At 42.9% G+C, this 25475-nt stretch overlaps 1 protein-coding gene across 11 annotated transcripts in view; it reads left to right on the top strand.

Annotated features, from left to right (window-relative positions):
• The window catches only part of mtmr1a (myotubularin related protein 1a), a 32415-nt gene extending 6944 nt beyond the window's left edge, over window positions 1–25471 (top strand). For 2 of the 11 annotated variants that reach the window (XM_034231941.1, XM_034231939.1), the window contains 17 exons: window positions 1665–1742; window positions 3751–3810; window positions 5495–5582; window positions 7785–7879; window positions 7969–8076; window positions 8162–8260; window positions 9043–9126; window positions 11646–11795; window positions 14818–15006; window positions 15090–15275; window positions 19029–19187; window positions 19274–19321; window positions 19699–19791; window positions 20126–20239; window positions 20331–20374; window positions 21042–21174; window positions 23941–25471. In XM_034231941.1, the coding sequence (XP_034087832.1) occupies window positions 1665–1742; window positions 3751–3810; window positions 5495–5582; window positions 7785–7879; window positions 7969–8076; window positions 8162–8260; window positions 9043–9126; window positions 11646–11795; window positions 14818–15006; window positions 15090–15275; window positions 19029–19187; window positions 19274–19321; window positions 19699–19791; window positions 20126–20239; window positions 20331–20374; window positions 21042–21174; window positions 23941–24096 (1884 nt within the window). In that variant the 3' untranslated portion in view covers window positions 24097–25471. The remainder of the gene's footprint in view (window positions 1–1664; window positions 1743–3750; window positions 3811–5494; window positions 5583–7784; window positions 7880–7968; window positions 8077–8161; window positions 8261–9042; window positions 9127–11645; window positions 11796–14817; window positions 15007–15089; window positions 15276–19028; window positions 19188–19273; window positions 19322–19698; window positions 19792–20125; window positions 20240–20330; window positions 20375–21041; window positions 21175–23940) is intronic. The other 9 variants (XM_034231947.1, XM_034231944.1, XM_034231946.1 and 6 more) reach the window with 5 other exon arrangements.
• The last annotated feature ends 4 nt before the right edge of the window (window positions 25472–25475 follow it).

Raw genomic sequence — 25475 nt, 5'->3', positions numbered from 1 at the left:
GCTTCTCCATATGAAGCAAGTAATTTACAATGTTTGTCCATTCTCCCGTTGTTGGAGCTTCCTTCACAAGACAAATAGCTGTTTTGCTAGCTATCAGTAATATTTTAAGAAGGTCCTTTCACAATCTTTCAATTCAGCTGGTATATTAGCTAAATACTTTCCGGCAAAACTGTTCAATCACAAAGCCCAGTATTTAATTTATTTCTGTTATTATCATTAGCCAATTAAAATTGGATTACCTGACATTTCCAAAATATGTGGAATTGATCAGCCATAATATTACTACACTGTCCAGATTCTGGTTTGCCATTCTGATAATATTTGTTTCTGTTATATTAGAATTCCTAGAGTTAGACAACAATCTAATAATATTCTTCCATGAGAATTCTCTTCAATGGCCAGAGCTGGAGGTAGTGGATTTTATTGCAAAATCCTCTTTAAAGCAATTAATTAGAAGTGTCAAAAGCCTCAGTGGATGGAGAGTTATCTGTTCTCTGAGATGAAGTTTGTAGCGCTTTTTTTGTTGCTTGGTTTTGAACGTGCATTCACAAAACAGTATTTGCTCAGCTGTTCTGCAGCTCTCTTCTCACATCACTGCAGGTTTTAGGTTTTGTATTTGCTTTGAAAATTTGAATCCACTTTGTTGCATTTCCTTTGAGCTCTTGTGTTTGCAGCCGACCGTCACCTCATACAGAATGTAATTACATGTCACAACACAAAGAAGAAATAACCATCACTTTGAAATCAGACAATGGGCGCTTTTACACCAAGTACTTTGCCGTACTTAGTTCCCAGTACTTAGTTCATCAGAACTCTTTAGTTCTGATGAAGATCGCGTTCACACCGGAATAAGTCCCTGAGGGAGGAATAGGCAAATGAAGCCGCTGACGTGACTTCTTCTTCGGGTTTACTGGCAGGCCGCAAACAACTTCACGACGTATACTGCCACCCGGCCGGAAGTCCCCGGAGTTGGGGACTGGCTTCTGTGGAAGCTGCTGGGATTCCCAGCTGCTTCCACAGAAGCCAGTCCCGCCTTCCGAGTAAATCACGAGAACGCCGACACCTCCTCATCTCCACCGCTCCCATGTTTTTTTTTGTGTTGTCATAAGTTAGTCTCTCTCCGTTGGCGCGCGGGGCTAATGCTAATAATGCTAATGCCAGCAAATACAATGGCTGCTTCACAAAACTTTTCCGAGTTTTACGGGGCGTGGTTTGCAATCCGGCCAGCCAATCAGAAATGGGAACCTTTTTCTCCCATGAAAGTACCTGCTCTCTAGCAGGGACTAATAATGGGGTGAAAAGGTTCTCATGAACTAAGTTCTAGTTCCGGCTTTTTTTGGTGTGAACACAACATTTCAAAAACTATCCGAACTATACTGGGAAAAGTACTCCGGTGTGAAAGCGCCTAATGAATACAGTCGTTTCCATTCCATATCAACTACATTTAGAAATGTGTGTGTATATGCTGTGTGTTCGGTGTGTCCTTTCACGCATAGAGGCTACTACAGTGGACAGCTTTTCAAAAGGTGTTTCCTTGTATATGCATGGGTTTTGATGGCATAGTTGCACCATCAGCCACTACATAGGACCCTATTGCATCATCCCATACACTGCCAATCAGTGGAAAGTCAGTGCAAGTGCATGATACATGTCTCTAAACCAAGACGAACGACAGAAAGCCAGATGGACCAAGTCACCTGCCGATATCCTGCCAATCCTTTCATGGAAAGCGCTCCCTGCAGGTATAAAACATTTGGTGACATCAAGTAACAACTAAGGAATCATATAATTCATAAATTGTCAAAGTATTGATTTTATGTTTGCAGAAAATTATGATTATTCACCTGTCCACTAAAGTGGACGTCATGCATCACTGGCTATATACACTAAAATTCATACTGTTACTGCTACTGTTCTTCTTGAAAATACTTCATCTGTAATATCTTTTTGGGCCTTAAATCAATATACTTAAGTTATTATAATGTCATTTTAAGTTTGCACATCTTTATTTATCATTTTTTCCAAATTGACAAGTTTTCAGTTTAGACTTGAACGCATACTGTCCACCTGAGTGGACATATAAAACATTTTTTTTCTAAATTTTAAAAAACTAGATAAAAATAAACTAAAGTAAAAATCTTGTTTTTCATGCCCCAAGAGCAATTTGATGGGAAATCAATTTAAAAACAAAGCTCTTAAATATTAAAGTCCAATAATGACAATATGTGGTGAATGGGTGAAACAATAGTATGTTTCAGTCCAGTTTTGAATTTCAATGTGAGCAGGCTTTGTGTAAAGTAAACAGGATGTGATCATGTGACTGAACTGCATGAAAATGAGTGTTGGTTGTCAGTGGTGACTGAGGGCAGATGTACTGTGCTTCCTCTATATACAGAACAGTCTCCAACTCTGCCTCCAGCTCAACCTGATGCCTGCTGCTTCTTTTTCTTTCTCTGTACCTTTCTCTATGCCTTTTCTCTGTCCTTTACCCTTACAAACACTCCTTCTTTCACTGAGGCGGTAACATTCCTGAATTCCAGTTTCCGCACTGGGATCTTACAACAACAGAGTTCATTCAAGTCTTTTTTGCAAGAAATGTAGTGTCACACTGTCGAAGGAACAACAGTGTTGGCCAGTCTTTCACTTAGGCTCAGAGTAAAAAGTCTATCTATTGGATGGATTGTCATGAAATTTGATTCGGCCCTGTTCAGGATGAGGAACAATAACATTGGTGGTCCTGCTCTAACCTTTACTCTAGCTCCATCATGAGGTTTTAGTTAATACGTAATCATTTAATACCTCCAATCTGCATCAGTTGTACTAACTAAAGCATATTACCATACTAATGCACTTTGCTAAGATAACATAACCGTGTTAAATTAGTACGTAGTGAATCTACTGTGACATGTCTCCATGTTTCAATGTTCAAAAAGCTCTTTATTTTTCTCATACTGCCTGTGCTGCAGCACCTCTTTTCACCCTCTGTCTGAAACCAGAGCCCAGTCTGCTCTGATTGGTTAGCTGGCCGGCTCTGTTGTGATTGGTCAACCGCTTAGAGATGTCCCGGCCCTTAGCGTATTACTTACAATGTGTTGGAGCTCTAGCCAATAGAATTTCATTTCCATCTTTATTTCGAACAGATTGAAAAAAACAAATAAAAAATAACAAATGTGAAACACAGAATACGGTATTGTTAAAATAAAGTATTTATCAATTTTCATAATAATATTGATATATTCAACAAAAAGAGAGTTTATGGGAGAAAAAACTCCCCCTGGAGGGAACACAGGGATTTGAGCCTTTGCATACCATTTACTTGCACCCAAACCTATAGAACTACAGGACAGGGAAAACCCCCCCAAAAGAATAGGGCCTCTTTAACCGCAGCAGCAACATAGTTAGTTTATTTGACATTATACAATTTTGTGTTTGCTCTATAAATCCTAAAAAGAGATCTCTAAAAATCCTCAGAATTAGCAGATAACATGGCTTGAGGTAACAGGAATGTTATCAGCTAGGAGAGCCGAGCATTAATTGTGCACATTTAGAAAACCTGACGTGAATTCAAATCATGTGGAATACATTGTTGTGAATGCAATAAAGTGTTTAAATATGGAATATGCAAGGAGTGGGAATTTAATATAATAACTAGATCCATCGTTAAGAACAATGTCCGATTACTGTATAACTTCTCTTTCTTGCTATCTCTCTCTCTCTCTGTCACTTTCTCCATGCTGGCTCTCTCCCCAGCAGCAAGACTCACAAGATGAAGAGCTCTGTTACCATGGAGAGAGTGATTCTGATTCTCTGGCAAGTCTCTCTCTCTGCCTCTGTCTGTCCTTCCTCCTGTTTCCTCCTCCTCCTCACTCTGCATGCCTCCTCCTCTCCTTCTGTCTGTCACTCTGGAATGGCAGCAAATAACACATTATACCACAACGTACACAACAATGTAGTATACAGGTTTGGAGTTTTAACAACCCGTATTGACCCCTGACTAAAAGTAGGGATATCTCTGCTGTATACATGTTGACCATTCTTCATTAACACATTTAACATTCTTTAGGTAGCTTCATTCCTAAACCCGCCGTAGGATTTTAAAATATTCCTGTTTTTTTCTCTGGAATTTATACATTTACAATTCATGCACTGGTTTGTGAGGGTTACTTTAAAAATGTATTCTGTTACCATAACTAGTTACATGTGAACAATTGCAATCAGTAACCTAATTTGACTATCAAAATATAAAAGTAATCTTACCTGATTACTTTCCGTTTCTTTTTGATTACCTCAATATCAAATGCAATGCAAACAAAAACAAGAGAAAATAAATAACAATCAAATGTTTTTACTTAACATGTATGTAACCTTAGAAAAGAAGAAACCGAGATATTTCAGGTAATATAAAAAGGTAGTAATAGTTTACAAATGCTGTTTATGCTTATTACAATAATCAAAAGCATAGACTGTATTTTTCTTTAAACCATAAAGGAAATTCATTCAGTACGTCTACCTATAATATATCAACCTTTATTTCAAAATGTATTGTAACACTGTCACCCTGCTAGTAATCTCTATTTATTTTTTAAATGTTACTGTAATCTGATTTCTTATTTGTTACCTTGTTTTGTATCCTGATTACATAATCACATGTTGCATGTAATCTGTTGCTCTTCATGCATTGACTAATACAGATCAATGTTTCAGCATCTTTACAATAACATTGACATCCTATGCCTGCTGATTGTTACCCTAGAGAAGGCAGGACAATAATCTTACATAAGTTAAATATACAGTATATATCAAATGTATTGTGTTTTTCCATTCTCTTATCTTTGTCGTTCTGGGAACCCGCACTTAAAGCAAACAGTGTCTTCTCAGTGATGTTATATTTATTTTGCAATAAGTAGAGCTAGCTGATTGGTTGTTGCTACCGCTCGTCAGAGGTAACTTGCATGAAGTCTAACTTCTCTTAACTTCCCCATGTTGCTCTGCTGGACAGTCTTGAATAGTGAATGGCATCCATCTGCAGTGTGAATCCACGTGTTGTCCAATCAGACCACGGCTTGTCTTTAACTAACGCATTCTACTCATAAACAGAGGTTTTTTAAGTTAGCCTGCAGTAGTTGTCATTTTCCAAGAGGACTTTTTTTTTTTAAAAGCCACTGGAAACTATTCAAAAAGGAAATGCACATTTAGAAGCCATTTATTTAGTTTGAAGTTACAGTTTGTTTAAGTAGTGCTGTCCTAGATCTCTCTTTTTGAAATAAATGTTTTGGACTTAAAAAGGCCTAAGTTTAGATCACAAAGTCCAAAAACACCTCTGTGCAGCCCTCAATGAAATACTAAGAAAAGGTTTACAGCAATAAACTATTCTGTACAGCCGCTCTCCAACTCTCAGTAGCACCATGTTGAGTACGGTGTTGTGTCAGTGTAGCAGGTCTACCCGCTGCATGCTGTTTTTTCTCCAGCCCACTTACTGGTCTTTGTTCTACAGAACCTTCCTGCTTTGAGGTATGGGGCGCAGGTCACTATGTCCCAGAACCAGGTTCCTCTGCTACCAGGAGAAACAGTGCAGACCACAGGTAAGCTCATCACAGTGTCCATGTTCAAGATCTTTTTCTAAAGGGGCCCTAGTCTGCTCATTTCCAGGTTCACATTAGTATCTGTCTCCACTGGGACGTGTCTCCATGTTTTAATGTTCAAACAGCTCTTTATTTCTCTCATACTGCCTGTGCTGCAGCACCTCTTTTCACCCTCTGTCTGAAACCAGAGCCCAGTCTGCTCTGATTGGTTAGCTGGCCGGCTCTGTTGTGATTGGTCAACCGCCTAATGATGTCCAGCGCCTTAGCCTATCACTGACAATGTGTTGGAGCGCTAGCCTATCACTGACAATGTGTTGGAGCACTAGCCTATCACTGACAATGTGTTGGAGCACTAGCCTATCACTGACAATGTGTTGGAGCACTAGCCTATCACTGACAATGTGTTGGAGCACTAGCCTATCATTGACAATGTGTTGGAGCACTAGCCTATCACTGACAATGTGTTGGAGCACTAGCCTATCACTAACAATGTGTTGGAGCACTAGCCTATCACTGACAATGTGTTGGAGCACTAGCCTATCACTGACAATGTGTTGGAGCACTAGCCTATCACTGACAATGTGTTGGAGCACTAGCCTATCACTGACAATGTGTTGGAGCACTAGCCTATCACTAACAATGTGTTGGAGCACTAGCCTATCACTAACAATGTGTTGGAGCACTAGCCTATCACTAACAATGTGTTGGAGCACTAGCCTATCATTGACAATGTGTTGGAGCACTAGCCTATCACTGACAATGTGTTGGAGCACTAGCCTATCATTGACAATGTGTTGGAGCACTAGCCTATCATTGACAATGTGTTGGAGCACTAGCCTATCACTGACAATGTGTTGGAGCACTAGCCTATCACTGACAATGTGTTGGAGCACTAGCCTATCACTAACAATGTGTTGGAGCACTAGCCTATCACTGACAATGTGTTGGAGCACTAGCCTATCACTGACAATGTGTTGGAGCACTAGCCTATCACTAACAATGTGTTGGAGCACTAGCCTATCACTGACAATGTGTTGGAGCACTAGCCTATCACTAACAATGTGTTGGAGCACTAGCCTATCACTGACAATGTGTTGGAGCACTAGCCTATCACTAACAATGTGTTGGAGCACTAGCCTATCACTAACAATGTGTTGGAGCACTAGCCTATCACTAACAATGTGTTGGAGCACTAGCCTATCACTGACAATGTGTTGGAGCACTAGCCTATCACTGACAATGTGTTGGAGCACTAGCCTATCACTAACAATGTGTTGGAGCACTAGCCTATCACTAACAATGTGTTGGAGCACTAGCCTATCACTGACAATGTGTTGGAGCACTAGCCTATCACTAACAATGTGTTGGAGCACTAGCCTATCACTGACAATGTGTTGGAGCACTAGCCTATCACTGACAATGTGTTGGAGCACTAGCCTATCACTAACAATGTGTTGGAGCACTAGCCTATCACTGACAATGTGTTGGAGCACTAGCCTATCACTGACAATGTGTTGGAGCACTAGCCTATCACTGACAATGTGTTGGAGCACTAGCCTATCACTGACAATGTGTTGGAGCACTAGCCTATCACTAACAATGTGTTGGAGCACTAGCCTATCACTGACAATGTGTTGGAGCACTAGCCTATCACTGACAATGTGTTGGAGCACTAGCCTATCACTGACAATGTGTTGGAGCACTAGCCTATCACTGACAATGTGTTGGAGCACTAGCCTATCACTGACAATGTGTTGGAGCACTAGCCAAAAGAAGCGCGATAGGTACATACAGCGGTGGAAAGTAGCTTAGGATCAAATTTGAGGTATTTGTGCTTTACCCAAGTATTTACATTTAATACTACTTTACATTTCTACTCTAATACATTTTGGAAGCAAATGTTGTAGTTTTTACTCCACTATATTTATTTTACAGAGGTATTTATTAGTTACTTTATTAATTCAGAATTTGACACACAATAATTAAGAGTGTGTGGGAGAGAAACTCCCTCTGGTGGGAACACATGGATCTTAGCCTTTGCAGACCATTTACATGCACAAAAACCACTACAGGAGAAGGACCCCCCCCCCCCATAAAAGCATAACAGGACGTCTTTAAAACAGAACAGCGTATGTACATATTGACTCCCTGGCCCTAAATGAAAACCTTTGTGTGCCTCTGTGTGTTTGTGTTGACGTGCAGTGAAGGATGTGATGTACATATGTCCCTTCAGTGGTCTGGTTAATGGAACCCTGACCATCACAGACTACAAGCTCTACTTCACCAGTGTGGAAAGGGTACGTCAATATCGTATTCATTATTCAATTCACATCCTCGGACTATTTCTCTGTAGAGCTGTGTGTTTATGTCCCCTGTGCTCCTTCAGGAGTCTCCGTTCATCCTGGATGTGAACCTGGGAGTCATCAGCAGACTGGAGACCATCAGTGTCCCCAACCAGGGAGAGAACACCAAAGGACTGGAGTTAGTCTGCAAGGTACTAAAGAATCACCTCTCTTTAAATCTGGGATGAGTCTACAATAGCACTGATGATTAATGATGTCATGTCCTCCCTGCGTTAGGACATGAGGAGTCCCAGGTTCGCCTATAAGACGGAGGAGAGTAATCCAGACGTGGTGGAGCTGCTGGCCAAACACGCCTTCCCCCTCTCACACAGCCTGGTCAGTCTCATCACATGTGTTTACTCAGGTTGGCAAGATATGACGTGTGTGCACTGAATGCTGAAAGTAGCAATACCACAGTGTAAATATACTCTGTTACATGTTAAAGTATTGTATTTGTAATCTAAGTATAGGCATAGAAAAATCGAAGCACCTAAAGTAAAAGTAGGCATTATGCAGGCAGCCCATTTCAGAATGATATATATATAATTATTGATTACTGAACATCACTTTAAAGTCACAAATAATACATGTGGAGCTAGTTTTTAATCTTTTGGTTTTGGGATGTTTTGATGGGATTGTAAGATAAGACTTTATTTTTCCCAAAGGAAATTCCTGCGCGGGAGTTGCAAAACATTGAGTTCAATGAACATAAAAATAAATACAGTAATAATCATAACAAAGTTGTACACTAACAGTGCAGTAAAAGATCAAATTAAACGACAAAATACAAGAAACAAAGATGCACAAATAATGACTGGAAACTGTGCAGTGAGGAGCGATGTTCTAACAGTACAAAAAACATAATGGCAGATACGTAATTGAACATGATACTATTGCACTTGACATTGCAAAGCAGAGAGTGTCTTTGTAATGACGATAATGATATCGGACATAGTGGAGATGTGGCAGTATAGTCACCAACTGATCAATTATTTCAATTAAAGAATCAAGACTTAATAGTGCAACTAATATTCAGATATTAATGAGGACTTCTCCTACATGAAGTGAATTTGATAGAGACTGAATACTTACACTTGTCCTCTGTCTCCCTCCTGCAGCCTCTGTTTGCCTTCCTGTACAAGGAGCAGTTTCCTGTGGACGGCTGGAAGGTGTACGACCCGACAGCCGAGTACAGACGTCAGGTAACTCACTGACACTCTGACGGCCTGTCCACACAGCGGCGTGCGTTGAAGCTTGCCGGCGGGCGTGTCTGAAACTCGACCAACAACCAATCACATGAATCTCCCGCCCCTGACACACAAGCAGCGGTTTGATTGGCTAGAGCTTGTACTGGCATATGATTCGATTGGCTGACGCTTCTGCCGAGGCTTCAAAAGTTGAACATTGCTCAACTTTTGCAGCGAGCCACGCCAGCAAAGCTCTGCTTCGCTTCCCACAATGCAGTTCGGCAAAAAGTGACGTGACCCCATTCAAAGTGAATGGTGAAGCTTTCAACACACGCCGCTGTGTGGACGGGCCGTAACACACTCTGCTGCTGTTACATCCAGCTCTCTCTGATAACACATGAAGTCTCTACATACTCAAGTTATAAAACCATGTTACTGTGTTAATTAGGTTTAATCCTCCTTGGTGCTCTCACTTTCTCTTGAACACAAATAATCTTATCAGTTCCTCTGCCATTTTCTGTAATTGCTGTGAAGTTACTGGCAATGAAACTCCACGCTTCCTGCAAAACTTTGACATTTAAAGGTCCAATCTATTTTGTGTCAAATAGCTGGGAGGTTTTAAATAGCAACCAACTCAATACGTATTTGCTCACCCTTCTTTTTCTAGTGTTGGGTAGTCATGGTTAGTTATAAGTAACATATTTCTCTAGTCTCTCTGGGAGAGGTTAAGATTTCGCAGCAGGCAAGGAAAACGTTTTTTTGTTAGAAAAGACAAACTCATGACTCTGATGTTGTACCACCAGGGGCGGACTGGCCATCTGTAGAATCTGGAGAACCACAGAACGGCCGGTCGTCAAGGGCCGTTGACGGCCGGCCGGCCCTTTAAAAAATAATTGTTTAACGTCATCATTTAAATTGCGCTGACGGCCGACAGAGGGCGACAGCGGCCGCTAATGCAGTTGTGTGGTTCTTATCTGTCAAATAATCACATAATCAAAGAAAACGAAAAGAAAAAGGTGGGCCGAGAAGGCAAGAGAAATAAAGGTGAAGTCACTCGCAGGTGAAGCATATAAATGTCGCAAATTGACAGACCTTTTTGGCAGCAGCGCTGCTACAAGCACTATCAGCAGCAGCTTAGAACAAGAGCAAGATGATGAAGAGAATGATGAGGGTGCGAGTTCAGATATACAGCCAGCCTCCTGCGTTCATGATGAGGGACACAGAGTTGAGCTGGTGGAAGAACCAGCTCAACTGGCACATATACAAGTGCAGGGCAAGAGCAAGAGGTGGGTGAGAATTATCCCTTGAACTCAGTGGCGTTTTCTCCTGGAGGCCAAGGGAAGCCAGGCTTCCCCTGTTTTTTTGGATTGTGGTTATGATTTTAATAAATAAATGAAAACACTTCGTTTAGTTTCGGTTATTATTCTGTGCTGTGTGTTGCTGCCGGCCCATCTCTCCCCCATTCTCATTGAGTATTTTACAAAGAGTGAAACAGCGCCTCTCTAGATGTTATGGTGAAACAGTAGATTGCACCCTCTGTTGCGAGAGGAGGCTCGCCGAAATTGGCTATCCTTGGTGAAAAAAAATGGAGGGATTGACCAATCAGATGAGGCTCACGTCATGCCCCTGCGCAACCTGTGATTGGTCAGGGCCATGCCAAGGCCAATAGAGAGGCGAAGTCCTTCCCTTTCTGGGGACCTCCATGGGACCTTATTTCGGAAAAAGTATGTATTGAAGTCAATGGCGAGAGAAAGATTATCTTTTGATCCCGTTTGAGAATTGTGCCACGAATTACACATATGATGTTTGTCAATTTAAAAGATAATTTTGCAAGTCAAAAAAATAAAAAAGTGTCGGAAAACTGTGAAGTAACACTTTTTTTTGTGTGAAACCGCTCAATGAACTACATCTCCCGTCTCGCACCACACACCAAGACGGCCGTCACGTTGGCACATTTCACTTCTTTCAGAATGAGGCGAAAAGTATTAAAAGAGGTGAAAATCACTACGAGTCTGGGCATGTTGAGAGCTGTACATACACACAAGGGGAGTTAGTCGGTTCCGTAAGAGCCAGCATGCGGGACCGGGATTCTGGGATTTGTAGTCTTTCTAGTTGCGTATTTTTCATAGTCTTATATTTCAACAGTTTTACGACAAACTGTGACTTTTTTCACAATCGGACGTAAAGCTTTAAATAATAAACAGCGGATTTCAAACATTTGACATTTCATGTGGCCGGACTGGGTGAGTTTCCAGGGCTGAATTTTAGTCCCAGTCCGCCCCTGTGGTACCACTGGCAGGGTATTGGTACTTGATATCTCGGCAACCAAAATAACCCAGTGCCAAGTAGTATCAAAATCCTCCAGTGAAACGACATCTGCATATAAACCTTATTCTAGTCAAAAAAATGATTATGGTTTTAAGAATCAGGCAAGCGAACAACAAACCTCTCTCTCCCACATGAAACACTGTGTATTTATATCACATGTAATACTCTTGTAATGGTTTCTCTCATGTGGTTGGGTGTTTTTTTAGGGCCTCCCTAATGAGAGCTGGACCTTCAGCAAGATGAACAGCAGCTATGAGCTGTGTGACACCTATCCCTCCATCCTGGTCATCCCCACCAACATCGCAGAAGACGACATCAAGCGGGTGGCTGTGTTCCGAGCAAAGCACCGCATACCGGTCAGTATTGACAAAACGTTGGGTTACGTATTGTAGCCCTTGTTATATTAGCACAGGCGGAGCCTTCTACTGGACTCTATGGGTACTACCTTACCCTGCGTGCATTCTCCCACTGAGACTTCTATAGACGTAGCCGGCCTAGGGCGGGCCTACCTGAATGCGTGCGCATCACACCGTATAAAAGGAGGCCTGACCTACTGACTGTCATCCTACACCTCTCTTCAGCGAGCGCAATAAGACAGACAGTGCCCTGAGTAGAGGGCTCCGCCTGTGCTAATATAACAAGGGTTACAATACGTAACCCAACGTTATATCTCTCACAGGCTCCTTCCTCTACTGGACTCTATGGGTACAGTGGGTGGAGCCCTGATGTATACGCGCACTGTCGTCCAACAACACCATTCCACCCTACTGAAATATAAAATGAAAAATAAGTTTACTTTTGAAATGATTTCTCACAAAAACCTTTCTAAATTATAGTACATTTTTAAAAAAAAAAGGAAACCCATCTCCTCCTGGGAAGATAGATTTACCTCTCGCATGCCCATAAAAGGAGGTGGGATGCTGCAAAACTGGAGTGAATAGCCCCGTTTCAGCGTCCTGTCCATCCACTTTGTTAGTACACAGCTGAGTTTCCATTCCCCATAACATTGTGTTAATGGGTAAGCCCTCAGCTGTGGGGCCGCAGCTATAAATCTGTGATACTCTCTGATGACCCGCTCCGCAGCAAAACTCCCCGTGAAGGGAAGATTTGCCCGTGGGGGGTCGAGACAGAAAGGGCCGATTATCTATTGAGGTTCCTGAACGCACCGCCGCACGCTCACGTGTAAGCGCACGCTCCACCATAATGCTATTTTCACCATTACGGAAAACAGCATTAATCGGAGCTCTTACAGGCGTAGTGTGTTTTACTAAGGCCCCTGAACGCACCGCCACACGCTTCTTTACAAGTGCGGGCTTTGCTATAATGCAGCCCCTACCACTATGGTAAACAGCATTATTTGGAGTCTTAGTTTCAGGTATAGAGTGTTTTCAAACAGAAATACGTCGGCCATAATGTCCCTGTACCCGCATCGGACTATAATAGCGCTGCCTGCGGTTTATTACTCCCATCTGCGCCCTCCCACTAGCCTCCTCCCTAACAGGAGCTACAGCTGGGGCGGCGAGTGGGGAATTTGTACAGTCATCAACATGTGTAAGTGTATTGTGGAAACAAAGGACACTCAGACTTGGATACAGATCAACACCATCTTTATTTGTAAAGGTTTTAACGGGGATCTGGGCATTAAATAGGGAGGAGGCGGGATTCGACCTCGCGTCCCCGGTAGAGAGAATCTCTCCCCCCACCGAGGTGCTACCTCCCCCCGCTAGTCAACTCCGGGAAGATGGAGCTCCCCACCCGGGCGCTCTCTGCTGCTGCGGAGCCTGCCTCGGTCGGGCAGCCCTTCCCCGTGACTGCCGGTACGCCGGTTCCACGAGGCGTGCCGTAGAAGTGGAGGGCTCCCTCACCTGCATGGAAACCCGTGGAGGAGCGCGTATCGGGGCCTGAGGAGATGCCAGCGGTAGCATGCGGCTAAGCTGGATTCTCTCTTCCTCCAGGCGACTGAAACGCTGCGTGACCGAGGAGATCGACCCAAAGAGCCTCTCCGAAGATACGGGGGCTCCAAGGAGATCCTCTCGGTTCTTCTTGGACAGCGTGGTGAGTCCCAGCCACACGTGATGAGACACCACTGTGGCCAGGGAAATCATCCGCCCTGCTGCGGTGGCCACGCCATAAATCAGATTATTCATCTGACCAACAGCGCGGTCCGAATAATCGCTCCCGTCCTGAGGCGAGAGGGCGGGGGCGCCTGCCTGAGGGGTGATCAGGGAGACGCCCAACACGCCGAGATTATTGGCCACAGCCGCCATCTGTGTACCGAGCTTGAACATCTTATCCAGATATTCCAGGGTGTCTCGGTCCGGGGGCAGGGGACGTTTACCCTCCGCCCAACCAGCCGCCCGCGGAAGCAGATGGGCCGCCAGGTTCTCATCGAGGGGGGGCACACCCGGACATGTCGTGTCCGAGCGATCCACCACCTTAATGATACCCGCCATGGCGGCTATCGAGGCCTTCGTTTTTAATGGCTGCTGCCATGTCGCCTCCACACACCGCCATACCTCTAGCAGCTGGGGCGAAACGAAGGTCGGCTGCGCCGGATGCACCGGGCCGTAAAACCCCGATCTCAGGCGGTTTACAGGCCTCGGTGGCAGCGGTGGGGGGAGCGGTAAGCCTACACGCTCCGTCGTCAGAGTCATCACCGCCGGGAAATCCATCCGCGCAGACCTGAGAGTTGGACCTCCGGACAGCGAGGCGGCGTCCTCGTCTTCCATTGGAACCGCCTGGCCCCACGGAAGGGAGAACCGGAAGGATGTCTCCTCGCTTCCCGAATCGCCCGCGTCCACGACGTCGAGATCCAGCTCCTCCGACTCCTCCTGCGGGGTATACCTCGCCAGGAAGTGCTGCCCACGATGCTCCCGTGTGAGCCGCGGGATCATCTGGCAGGCTGGGCACGTCGGGCCCATACCGTTCACCGCGTGGTCAGGCTCCAAGCACATGAAGCAGAAGGGGTGCGGATCAGCTCCGCAATCAGGTTCGGACATTTCGGGCAGGTCCTATGGTCAAGAACTGACTCCATACTCTCTACTTTCACTTTCTCAAACGTCTCGAAGCTCCTCGTGGAATCACTTCCGCTGCCGAAGAGAAAAAGGATGATGGTCAGGAGGCGAGGCCTCCTTTTATACGGTGTGATGAGCGAGCATTCAGGTAGGCCCGCCCTAGGCCGGCAACATCTATAGAAGTCTCAGTGGGAGAATGCACGCAGGATAAGGTAGTACCCATAGAGTCCAGTAGAAGGCGGAGCCTGTGAGAGATATAACCACCCTTTAAAACCATGTTTAGAATCAGCTCTGTGACTCTGTGGCTCTTTGATGTGTTTTCTGAGCCCCTCCTGGTTCTGACCTGGCTCTGCTCCTCTTGCAGGTCCTGTCCTGGATCCACCCAGAGACTCAGGCCACCATCATTCGCTGCAGCCAGCCATTAGTAGGCCCTTCAGACCGCCGCTGCAAAGAGGACGAGCATTACCTCCAAATCATCATGGATGCCAACGCCCAGTCCCACAAGCTCACCATCTTTGACGCCCGGCAGAGCAGTGTAGCAGTCACCAACAAGGTACGACACATCCGTCCTTCCTGTTTCCTCTCCCTTACCTCAGCTACACGTCAACTGATTTGCCTTTATTCTCACTCCTGCAGGCGAAGGACGGAGGGTTTGAAAGTGAGAGTTTCTATCCAAACGTGGAGCTGAACTTCCTGGAAATCCCCAACATCCATGTGATGAGGGAGTCCCTGAGGAAGATGAAGGACGTGGTTTACCCCACCATAGACGAGGCCCACTGGCACTCTGCTATCGATCAGACACACTGGCTGGAGTACATACGGGTAACTCACACAATAAATCATCATTTTTATTTATGTACTGTTGATACTGTTATACCAACAGGATTTTTCCAAAAGGTTTCTCATTGCATGGCCTCAGATATACTACTGTACATATAGTAGACAAGTCTCTTGACTCAGGTGTAATTCCACAGGCCCTGAAAACTGTGTGCAGGGATCAGTGCCTTTTCATTGTTCTGAATGAGAAATAAACCTCTTACATTTCTAACTATTGTTGAAAAACTTTAGCTGCTATCAGTAAAATGTCTATGCTGTGAGCATGTCAGGACCCTGATGAGCGTTTTAGTGTGCTTTTTGTGTACTTTCGGTCAATAATGTGGCTCCTTTGGCCGTTTATCTGAAGGTGTGCTGCTGGCGCTCTGAGGAAAGATGAGGCTACATTTACAATGGGCCTTAATGGAGACATGTGTGAAGTTTTTCTCACTTCCTTGTCCTCAAGCAGGGCCGGCCCTTGGCATAGGCAGTATAGGTGAATGCTAAGGGCGCATCAACCCATCGGGTTAGAAATTAAAAAAATATATATTTTTAATATTTCATAACAACACCATTTCCCAATTTTGGATCAATCAAGTACATCTTATTATCTTATACTAACAGAACTACGTCTATATTGCGCACAGCGCCCATAAACTATGGTGCCCCAAAATCAAGTTGAACTGCCCCAGCCCCAGTAAAAACCAGAGGTTTATGTGAAATAGTTCTTTTTTTGAAATAATGGTTTTAGTGTGCAAATATAGGTTTTAATTTTGTATTTGTGTTAATTAAAAATAAATCAAACTCCCAAAAAACGTATTTACTGTGTAAGCGGCCGCGGGGGGGGGGGGGGGGAGAGCTTTAGAGAGCTCTCTCCTGAAAGACTGAGCCGCTCTGATAACCTCAGCTCAGTGAGGTAAAGGCACACCTTTACATGATCATTATAGTTATAAAAAAATAAGAGAATAGATGAAAAACAGGTATAAAATACTATATGACAGTGAACAAAAGTTGTTATTATTAAACAAGAATAGAGTTTAAAAGGGGAGTGATTTGTAAAATATCCATAAAGAAAACGAAAATCTGCTTACAGTTCTGTTTCATATTGATGTTGAGAGATGTATCCATAGATCTCTTAATTTTGCTCTCAAAGTGCACCAGATTGATGCTTTTAACTTCAATATTTAAAAAAAAAAATCTTCCCGGGAGAGCTTGCCCCCGGACCCCCCTAGAGGAGGTTAGATCCACCCCCCACTTAAATCATCTTCAAATGGATAGGATACTAAATACATTTACACACATCTTGTGTCCATATCTTTCCGTTTTGGTGGTCATGCCATAACCGTGCACGTGCATGCGCGAGTCATAGTGAGTGCATTTTGGGGGGTGGGGGCGCCAGCTAAAATGTTGCCTAGGGCAACAAATTGGTCAGGGCCGGCCCTGTCCTCAAGAGTAATTTTTTTAAGTTCTTTGCTTAAAATAAATATATTTTTTAACATAAGAGAGGTTTTCCTACGTTTATCATTCAAAATGATGTCCCAGGAATGATGGGTTTGGGAGTTATGGCAGGTTTAAAACATTTTTGGGGGCGAATTTCAAGCTCTCCTCCACTCTGTTTTGAGATCAAAGCACTCTAGACTTAACGAGCGGCGCAATACACACTAATGTTAAAATCGGAAGAAGGCCTCTTTACCAAGCTCCAAACTAAGTAACTAACATTTAAAAAAGTGTCAAAAATTTCAAAAATCTGAATACAACTTGAATAGGTCTGTGTAAAGTTGGAATGAAGTCTCTAGCTGAAAGTATGTGGAAGGAGTAGCATTTGGCGCTAGGTGTAGGTTAAAGAAGATTTGAAGGTGCCGGCAATTGAGTTACATGTTAAAAAAAATAGTTTAAAAAGCTGAATATTATAAAAAGTATAAATGTCATAAAGAAGAAAAATCATAGCACCTATGTCCTGAAGGAGCTGAACATTTTAATATTTGAATGGTTTCTGTAGCTGAAAGTATGCTGAAGTAGTTAAACGGCAAAAATGTGTTGAAATAGGAAGAAGAAGCTGAAGAATAAAGATTTGAAGAACTATGTGGAATGCTGTTGCACAGCATTCACACTAATTACAGGTCAAACCTCGTACCTAGGTAAAATCATTGAAAAAGTAGTTTTTCAACTGCTGAATAACTCCCTAAATTCAAACAACTGTTTTTATTTGTTCCAGTCAGGCTTCTGACCTTACCAGAGCACTCAGACCGCTCTTGTTAAGCTCTTCAATGGCATCCACTTAAACCAGTGGTTCTCAAACTTTTTCTGTCAGGCCCCCCCATTGAAGAAAAAAAAAGTCGGGCCCCCCCAACACAAATAGTCAGGCTCAGTGGCGGCGCCAGAGTTCTTTTGGGGCTGCTGTGGGGTAGCTTGACGTTTCATAGAGGGTGCTCAAACATTTAGGGTTTCCCATTAATGTACCGGTCGCCACAGTGGAATTTTCTACAGCAACATTCCCCACGCAAATACACAACGTACCCGCGACTGTTACAATGAAGGCTCGATAATCAGCTCACGGCATATAGGTGTAAAAGGTAAAGTGCTATTTTTATAGGTGGTGTGTGGACCTCACATAAGGGGGTCCGGGGGCATGCTCCCCCGGGAAGATTTATTTTTAAATATTGAAGTTAAAAGCATCAATCTGGTGCACTTTGAGAGCAAAATGAAGAGATCTATGGATACCTCTCTCAACACCCATATGAAACAGAACTGGAAACAGATTTACTTTTTCTTTATGGATATTTTACAAATCACCCTTTTAAACGTTATTCTTGTTTTACTGTCATAGTATTTCATAGCTGTTTTTCATTTATTCTCTTATTTATTTTATAACTATAATGATCATATAAACGTGTGCCTCGGAAATAATTGTTTACGCTTTAATGAAACACAGAGACCCAGACGTAATAGTACTGCATCATATTATTTTCGAATCAATAATTTTTCAGTTTTTTTATAACCATTTTTCCTCCTGGTCTCGCGCGCCCCCCCTGGCATGCCTCTGCGTTCTCCTTTGAGAACCACTGACTTAAACACAGACAGTGGCAGAATCTCAGTGTTAGAATTATTAGATCTTAGCGCTGCTTTGGACACTGGAGTACAACATACTATTAGACCGACTGGAAAACTGGGTTGGACTTTCGGCAACAGTTCTAAACTGGTTTGAATCCTATTTAAAGGACAGCGAAACTTTGTTGCTATAGGTAACTACACATCTGAGTTTATAAATATTACATGTGGGGTTCCTCAAGGCTCCATCCTGCGGCCTCTTCTCTTTAACATCTACATGCTTCAACTGGCTCAGATAATGAAAAACAACAATTAGTTAGCCTAGCTATGCAGATGACACACACATTTACATAACCATTCCACCAGGAGACTATGGTCCAATTCAAGTTGCAGTAAGTTAATTGATCTTTGCCTAAATGAATGTTTTTAAATACCATTTTATAATGTGAATCCGATGCACTATTTCTTAATGCTTTTAATGTTTTTCATTTTTGTAAAGCACTTTGAATTGCCTTGTGTTGAAAGGTTTTGCCTTGCCTATGTCTTTATTAAACAAGGACCATGGATAAAAGATATATGACTCTCAAAATTAGAAGAGATGATCTTTGCTAGCTTGCTAATTTCCATCTTCAACACAATACTCAGTATACCAGAGGGTCTTTTATTCATGTATTCTACTGTAAATTCACTAACGTGTGTACATGTTGTGTGTAGTTGTTGTTATCAGGAGCAGCAAAGGTGGCAGATAAGCTGGAGTCGGGGAAGTCGTCGGTGGTGGTGCACTGCAGCGACGGCTGGGACCGCACCGCGCAGCTCACCTCTCTGGCCATGCTGATGCTGGACAGTCACTACAGAACGCTCAGAGGCTTCCAGGTCACACACACACTGCATCACAATATCACCTTTACACTACAGTCTCCATCTGTACTGAATAATAATGTGTGTTTGTGTGTTTGCAGGTTCTCGTGGAGAAGGAATGGATTAGCTTTGGACACAAGTTTGCTGCTGTAAGAAAAAAGTTGTTATTCTGATGATATCACCATTGATTCATGATCAAAACTATATCTACCTGTAGTTATTGTACTACTTTTATATTCAACTTGCGGTCAGACTCAGTTATATATAAAAAAACAACTATTTGTATACAAGTTTTTATTATTTTGATCCACAAAAGATTTAAAGAAGCACAGTGCACCAGCACAGTTTACTTCAAATGGATAGAAAAGCAATGGATGCCCCATTGTCAGAATAGTTTTGTATGCTTATATCACCCTTCCTACACATTGTATAACATATTACTGCCACTTATTTATTACACAAAATTAAAACCTGATCTCCAGGGTTTGTGTTATGCCGATTGAAAGTGTTGCTTTCTGTGTTTCAGCGCGTGGGTCATGGTGATGAGAACCATGCTAACTCAGAGCGCTCGCCTCTCTTCGTCCAGTTCATCGACTGTGTTTGGCAGATGACTCGACAGGTCAGTCAAGACCTCAAAAACGACTGACCCCAGAGTCCAGACATGTCATAACCAGACAGAACCATTTCATAAAGCAGCACACAATTCACAGATGAGCCCATTTTTCCCTTTAAACTGTGGGTTTTCTCTGGAAGTGTTTCCTTGTACGATGTGAGGGTCTAAGGACAGAGGGTGTCGTATTGTCATACTGATATTCTGTACAAACTGTGAAGTCCACTGAGACAAATGTAACATTTGTGATATTGGGCTATATAAATAAACATTGATTGATTGATATTCTTGTGTACATAGGCTCAATCACTCAATCTTATCACTTGTGTTCCTCTGACTACAGTTCCCAGCAGCCTTTGAGTTCAACGAGCTGTTCCTGATCACAGTGCTGGACCACCTGTACAGCTGTCTGTTTGGAACGTTCCTCTATAACAGTGAGCAGGAGCGGGCAGCCAAGGTATTCTTCTGTTAGCAGGTGTAGCGTTCTGTCAGATAAACGTCACATTGAAAGAATGTTTTGGATTAAACTCTTCTTCTGTCCTGTGCAGGAGGTGCAGACACAGACTGTGTCCCTGTGGTCCTACATTAACAGGTAAATACTCACCACCTGGACAAAATTGATCATGTGAGGAGCCATTCTGACTGTTTAAAGAGGCCCTATTGGGTTTTCTTTCCTGTAGTGTGTTCTATAGGTTTGTGTGCATGTAAATGGTCTGCAAAGACTAAAATCCCTGGCTTCCCTTCGGAGGGAGTTTCTCTCCCACTCCATTAGACTCCTTTGTTTACTTCAGTAATATAGTCACATCGCTACAGTATGTAACCAGTGGTGGCAAAAGTATTCAGATCCTTTTTTGGGGAGGTAAAAGTACCAATACAACACTGTAAACATTCTCAATTTCAAGTACAGTTCTGCATCGAGACTAGTACTTAAGTAGAAGTATTTAAGTACGATTCGAAAAATGTACTTTAAGTATTAGGAGTGAATGTACACGCGTAATACTCATACTTCTATTGGCTAGCGCTTCAACACATGTATGAGGTAGGCTAAGGGGAGGGACATGTCCGACACATCTCTAAACTGTTGATCAGAGCAGACTGGGCTCTGGTTTCAGACAGAGGGTGAAAAGAGGTGCTGCAGCACAGGCAGTATGAGACAAATAAAGAGCTTTTTGAACATTAAAGCATGGAGACATGTCACAGTAGAGACACTAAACACTAAATGATCAGAATATGTCCTCTTCTCTGTCATCCCCTCACAGCCAGGTTGAGGACTTCACCAACCCTTTCTACGTGGACTACGAGCACCATGTTCTGTATCCGCTAGTGTCCTCCAGACATCTGGAGTTGTGGACCGCATACTACGCCCGCTGGAACCCCCGCATGAGACCCCAGGTACACCAACTCTGTTGGGCTGATGGGATTAAAGCAGTGATGGAGATGTTTGGACTCATCATAAGCTATGACAAGTACTATTAGGACCAGAGACGTGCACACATAGACTCTAGGTAGTGCTTGAGCACCTGCCCGTTTTGCCCTCTTGACAGCAATGTGCCCTTTTTTGAAAGTTCGTTTTTTTTGTGGCTCATGGTAACATCGATCAATTCTGGATTAAAAGCTTCTAATATATACAACAATGCCCCAAATGCGCGTTGTAATTTTGTCAGACATCCCCACACGTGCCCCGCGGCACTCCCGTACGTGCTCTGGCTGCAGCCCCTCCCTTCCCTGCTCTCAACGTGAACGCGCAGCGCGCAGAGCTGACAGTAGTCAGTCAGACAGGCCACGTGTGTGGTGCAGCAGCACGCAGCAACACGATTAAAAGTGCCCTAGTGACGACCAAGTAAGTAACCACCAGGTAACAAATACAACGAGTGTATTGTTTAATCCCCTAAATCAGATGCCAAACTAAACTATACAGGGTTCGTACGGTCATTGAAAACCTGGAAAAGTCATGGAAATTCAAAATGCAAATTCCAGGCCCTGGAAAAGTTATGGAAAACAATATTTTTCCCAAAGTTTTGGAAAAGTCATGGAAATGTAACTAAAGTTGCGTCAAATATAATTTACATTTTATCTAATCGCCGAAATAATCTGCGGTCGCGAGCTGTTATGTGCCATCATGACGCGCATGGTGTTCTTTTTTTAATATATGAAGCGCGAGCTGTGTGCTCGAGTCTTCTTGCCTGTCGGGCCGGCTGAACTCTGCTGCTCCGGGATGAGGGTCAGCTACATTATCTACGGTGTGTTCGTTAACTGTGCGGAGTCACTGTGGCACAGACTGACCCCTGATCCCACTGGAAGCGGCTGCGCTGCGGCTGCGCCGCGCTGCGACCTCCTCCTGCGTCCTAACCCACCAGGCGCGTTTCAAAACGTTGCGGAAGCGGAGCGTCGTGTGTGCAGCCTCGCAGTTGTTGGATGAACATTCCACTTCCTGCCTGCGCCGCGTCAAAAATAGGATTCATCCTATATTTTAGAAATTCCTTGCGGCGAGGAGCTTCTGGGACGCCTCGAGCCGCGGCGCAGCGTGTCTGGTGGAATAGCACCCATTGACTAGAGTGGCCGCGATCGCTAAAAACGCCGCAGCCGCAGCGCAACGCAGCGCAGACGCTCCTGGTGGGATTAGGGGGTGAGCCGCTGGTGAACAGCTGTTAGAACCGGCCGTTCAGGTGTTCAGAGCAGAGCGGCAGAGCGTGATGTGAACTGAAAAGTTTTTCTGTCGCAATATCATTGTCACTATCTGCTAACGTTAGCTTTAGCCTTCGTTTTCTAATCGTTTTTTTCATAGGCTATAAACAGAGGTGGTATAAGTATAGAGATTGTAGGCTACTAGAGTAAAAGTAGAAGTACTCAGATCTTGTACTTTAGTAGAAGTACTCAGATCTTGTACTTAATAAAAGTAGAAGTAGGCCTACTCAGATCTTGTACTTGAGTAAAAGTAGAAGTACTCAGATCTTGTACTTGAGTAAAAGTAGAAGTACTCAGATCTTGTACTTGAGTAAAAGTAGAAGTACTCAGATCTTGTACTTGAGTAAAAGTAGAAGTACCAGAGTGTAGGAATACTCTGTTACAGTAAAAGTCCTGCATTCAAAATGTTCCTCAAGTGAAAGTAGGAAAGTATTATAAAAATACTAAAAGGCATGAAAATACATTTTCAAAATGCTCAACAGTGCTGCCAAAATTATAAACTGACTGCTACACAATTAAAATAAATGCTTTTATATATTTCTATTAGATGTAGCCTAACTCTTTGGTGTTTCTGTTATTATTACCTGCTGCTTTAGTTGTTCTGACTGCTAAAATCCTCTGTTATTCCTAATTTTAAAGCCGATATTCCGTGGGGTCGGATCCTTGTCACCTTTTTCATACCTGATGAGTTTGCATCCCTGACTACAGTTGCTTCAGCGTGTAGAAGCTAGTAAGCCTACTACTTGATTTGTTTTAGATAGGCATCTGCATCAGACAGCATATGGTTATTGAAATAAATATATATGCAATTACGACATACAAGATGTGCCTTTAATAAATCTCACACTGCTAAAGGCAGCCGGCGGTTCCACCAGGGGCGTCAATCCCGGGGGGGGGGGGGGATTTCGTCCCCCCCTAGCTTCAGATTGGACCCCCCTAAGTCATTTAGAATAATAAAAATAAATGTTAAAATAATTAATTTTTTGATAATAAATCAGTAAAATCAGGCAAAAATAAGAATTAAATAACCTAACCCTAACCTAACCCTAACCCTAAAACCGAAATAAAGTAACCAAAAACCGAAAATAAACTAACAAAATCCGCCATTATCCGGCACATTTTTGCGCACAATTTCGGCGCGCACAATTTCGGCGCAACCGCCACGACCACTCAGAAGGTGCCCTTTTTTTTCTCTTGAGCACCTGCCCCTATACATGTCTGTGCGCGCCACTGATTAGGACCACAGATACTTTTTTGTAAAACCAAAACCTTTTTTCTCTTTATATCATCCTTATCATAAAGTTATCATATCTTTACTTTTATTTTATGCTTTTTAATTGTGTGTGTGTGTGTGTGTGTGTGTGTGTGTGTGTGTGTGTGTGTGTGTGTGTGTGTGTGTGTGTGTGTGTGTGTGTTGTGTGTGTGTGTGTGTGTGTGTGTGTGTGTGTGTGTGTGTGTGTGTGTGTGTTGCAGGTGCCGGTGCACCAGACGCTGAAGGAGCTGCTGTTGCTGAGGGGGGAGCTGCAGAGGAGGGTGGATGAGCTGCAGAGAGACGCCACCTCCCACTCCCTGACCTCCTCCTCCGAACACTCCCCCACACACAGCACGCCACTGCACAGCGCTGTCTGACACACACACACACACACACACACCGGAAACACCCCTACACACACAGATAAAGCATGTTTTTGCCCAATTAGTACTCATGTTTACAATTTTATATTAACATTTTTACAAACAACCCTGATACAACACCTGTGTTTATTATTTATATTATTTAAATCTATCAAGTATTCAGAAAGACCAGCTCCCCCTGCACTGTGAGAACCTTATCACCCACTTCACTGGTGTTTGTATGAAGAATTGCTTCTATATTTCTCAGGGCCCAGGAAGTCACATGACTGCCAGTGACTTTTCACACACACCCACACACTCCTCTCCCTTTACCATGTCAGTGACTGACTGATTAGAATCATTGGTGTGAGCTATGCTAAGCAGAAATAATATGAAAATAATGGTTTTTGGCCAATCAGAGAAGAATCACAATGAACCCCAACCCCACAGTAAGGACACTGTGCATGATTTCCTATATTTGTTTTTTTAAATGATTGTTTTATTTGAATTTTTTTTTACTTTCCCTGATCCCCCAAACTACTTTGTCATTTACTGTAAATAATTTCTAGCCAGTGTTTCTCACAAACGAACCGAACACAGGTGTGTGTGGAGCTGCTCCCAAAAGTTAAACTGTGAATTGAATCGACTTCAAAGCAACACGATCGTAGGACAGTGTTTTTATAAAGATGAGAAAATGTTAAATATTGAAAATGCCAAGATATTTTTTATTACAGTTCAGAATTGATAATTAAGTTAAATATGATCAAATGTGTGAGATACAAAATACAGATTTTAAGATTAGAGTTTGTGATTCAATTTTAGGTACATTATTTAAGAACAATTGATGACTAAATTCAGTTGACTAGAAATCTGGTGTAAACAATTCTATTTAAAAGACATATAATGCAGATATCACTGTGAACTAACATGTTCAAGCTTTAAAGTAATTATTGTACAGTTACAGCAGTTATGCCAATAATGAACACAATTAAATGATCAGCTCTCAACAAAAAAAGACTGCTAGATCACTTTGCCTTTATTTCAAGAGCACACTTCAATTGACATAAACAAATCAATGCATTTAAAGAAGAAACTGGATTGAGAACAGTATTACCCAAGTATTACTGAAGTTATTATCCACTGTTAAAGAAGAGGGCCCACACTTGATAGAAATGAGCAAGAATCAGGTTCACCACCTCTGACCTGTTTGGTGTTGTTACAGTTTGAAAGATGTCCCTTTTATTCTAATGCGATGTGACTTATACATTTCACTGTGTACCTGTGGCATGCAATTGTACAAATCCCTTTTTATGTAAATTATGTGAGAAGTTAAACCTCTTAATGAGCCATAATCACTTCTGACATTCCATTTAAAAACAAATCAAAACTCCAGA

This window comes from Gymnodraco acuticeps, unplaced genomic scaffold (genome assembly GCF_902827175.1).
Source record: "Gymnodraco acuticeps unplaced genomic scaffold, fGymAcu1.1, whole genome shotgun sequence".
Lineage (NCBI taxonomy): Eukaryota > Metazoa > Chordata > Actinopteri > Perciformes > Bathydraconidae > Gymnodraco > Gymnodraco acuticeps.
This window is presented reverse-complemented; position numbering and strand designations above follow the sequence as displayed.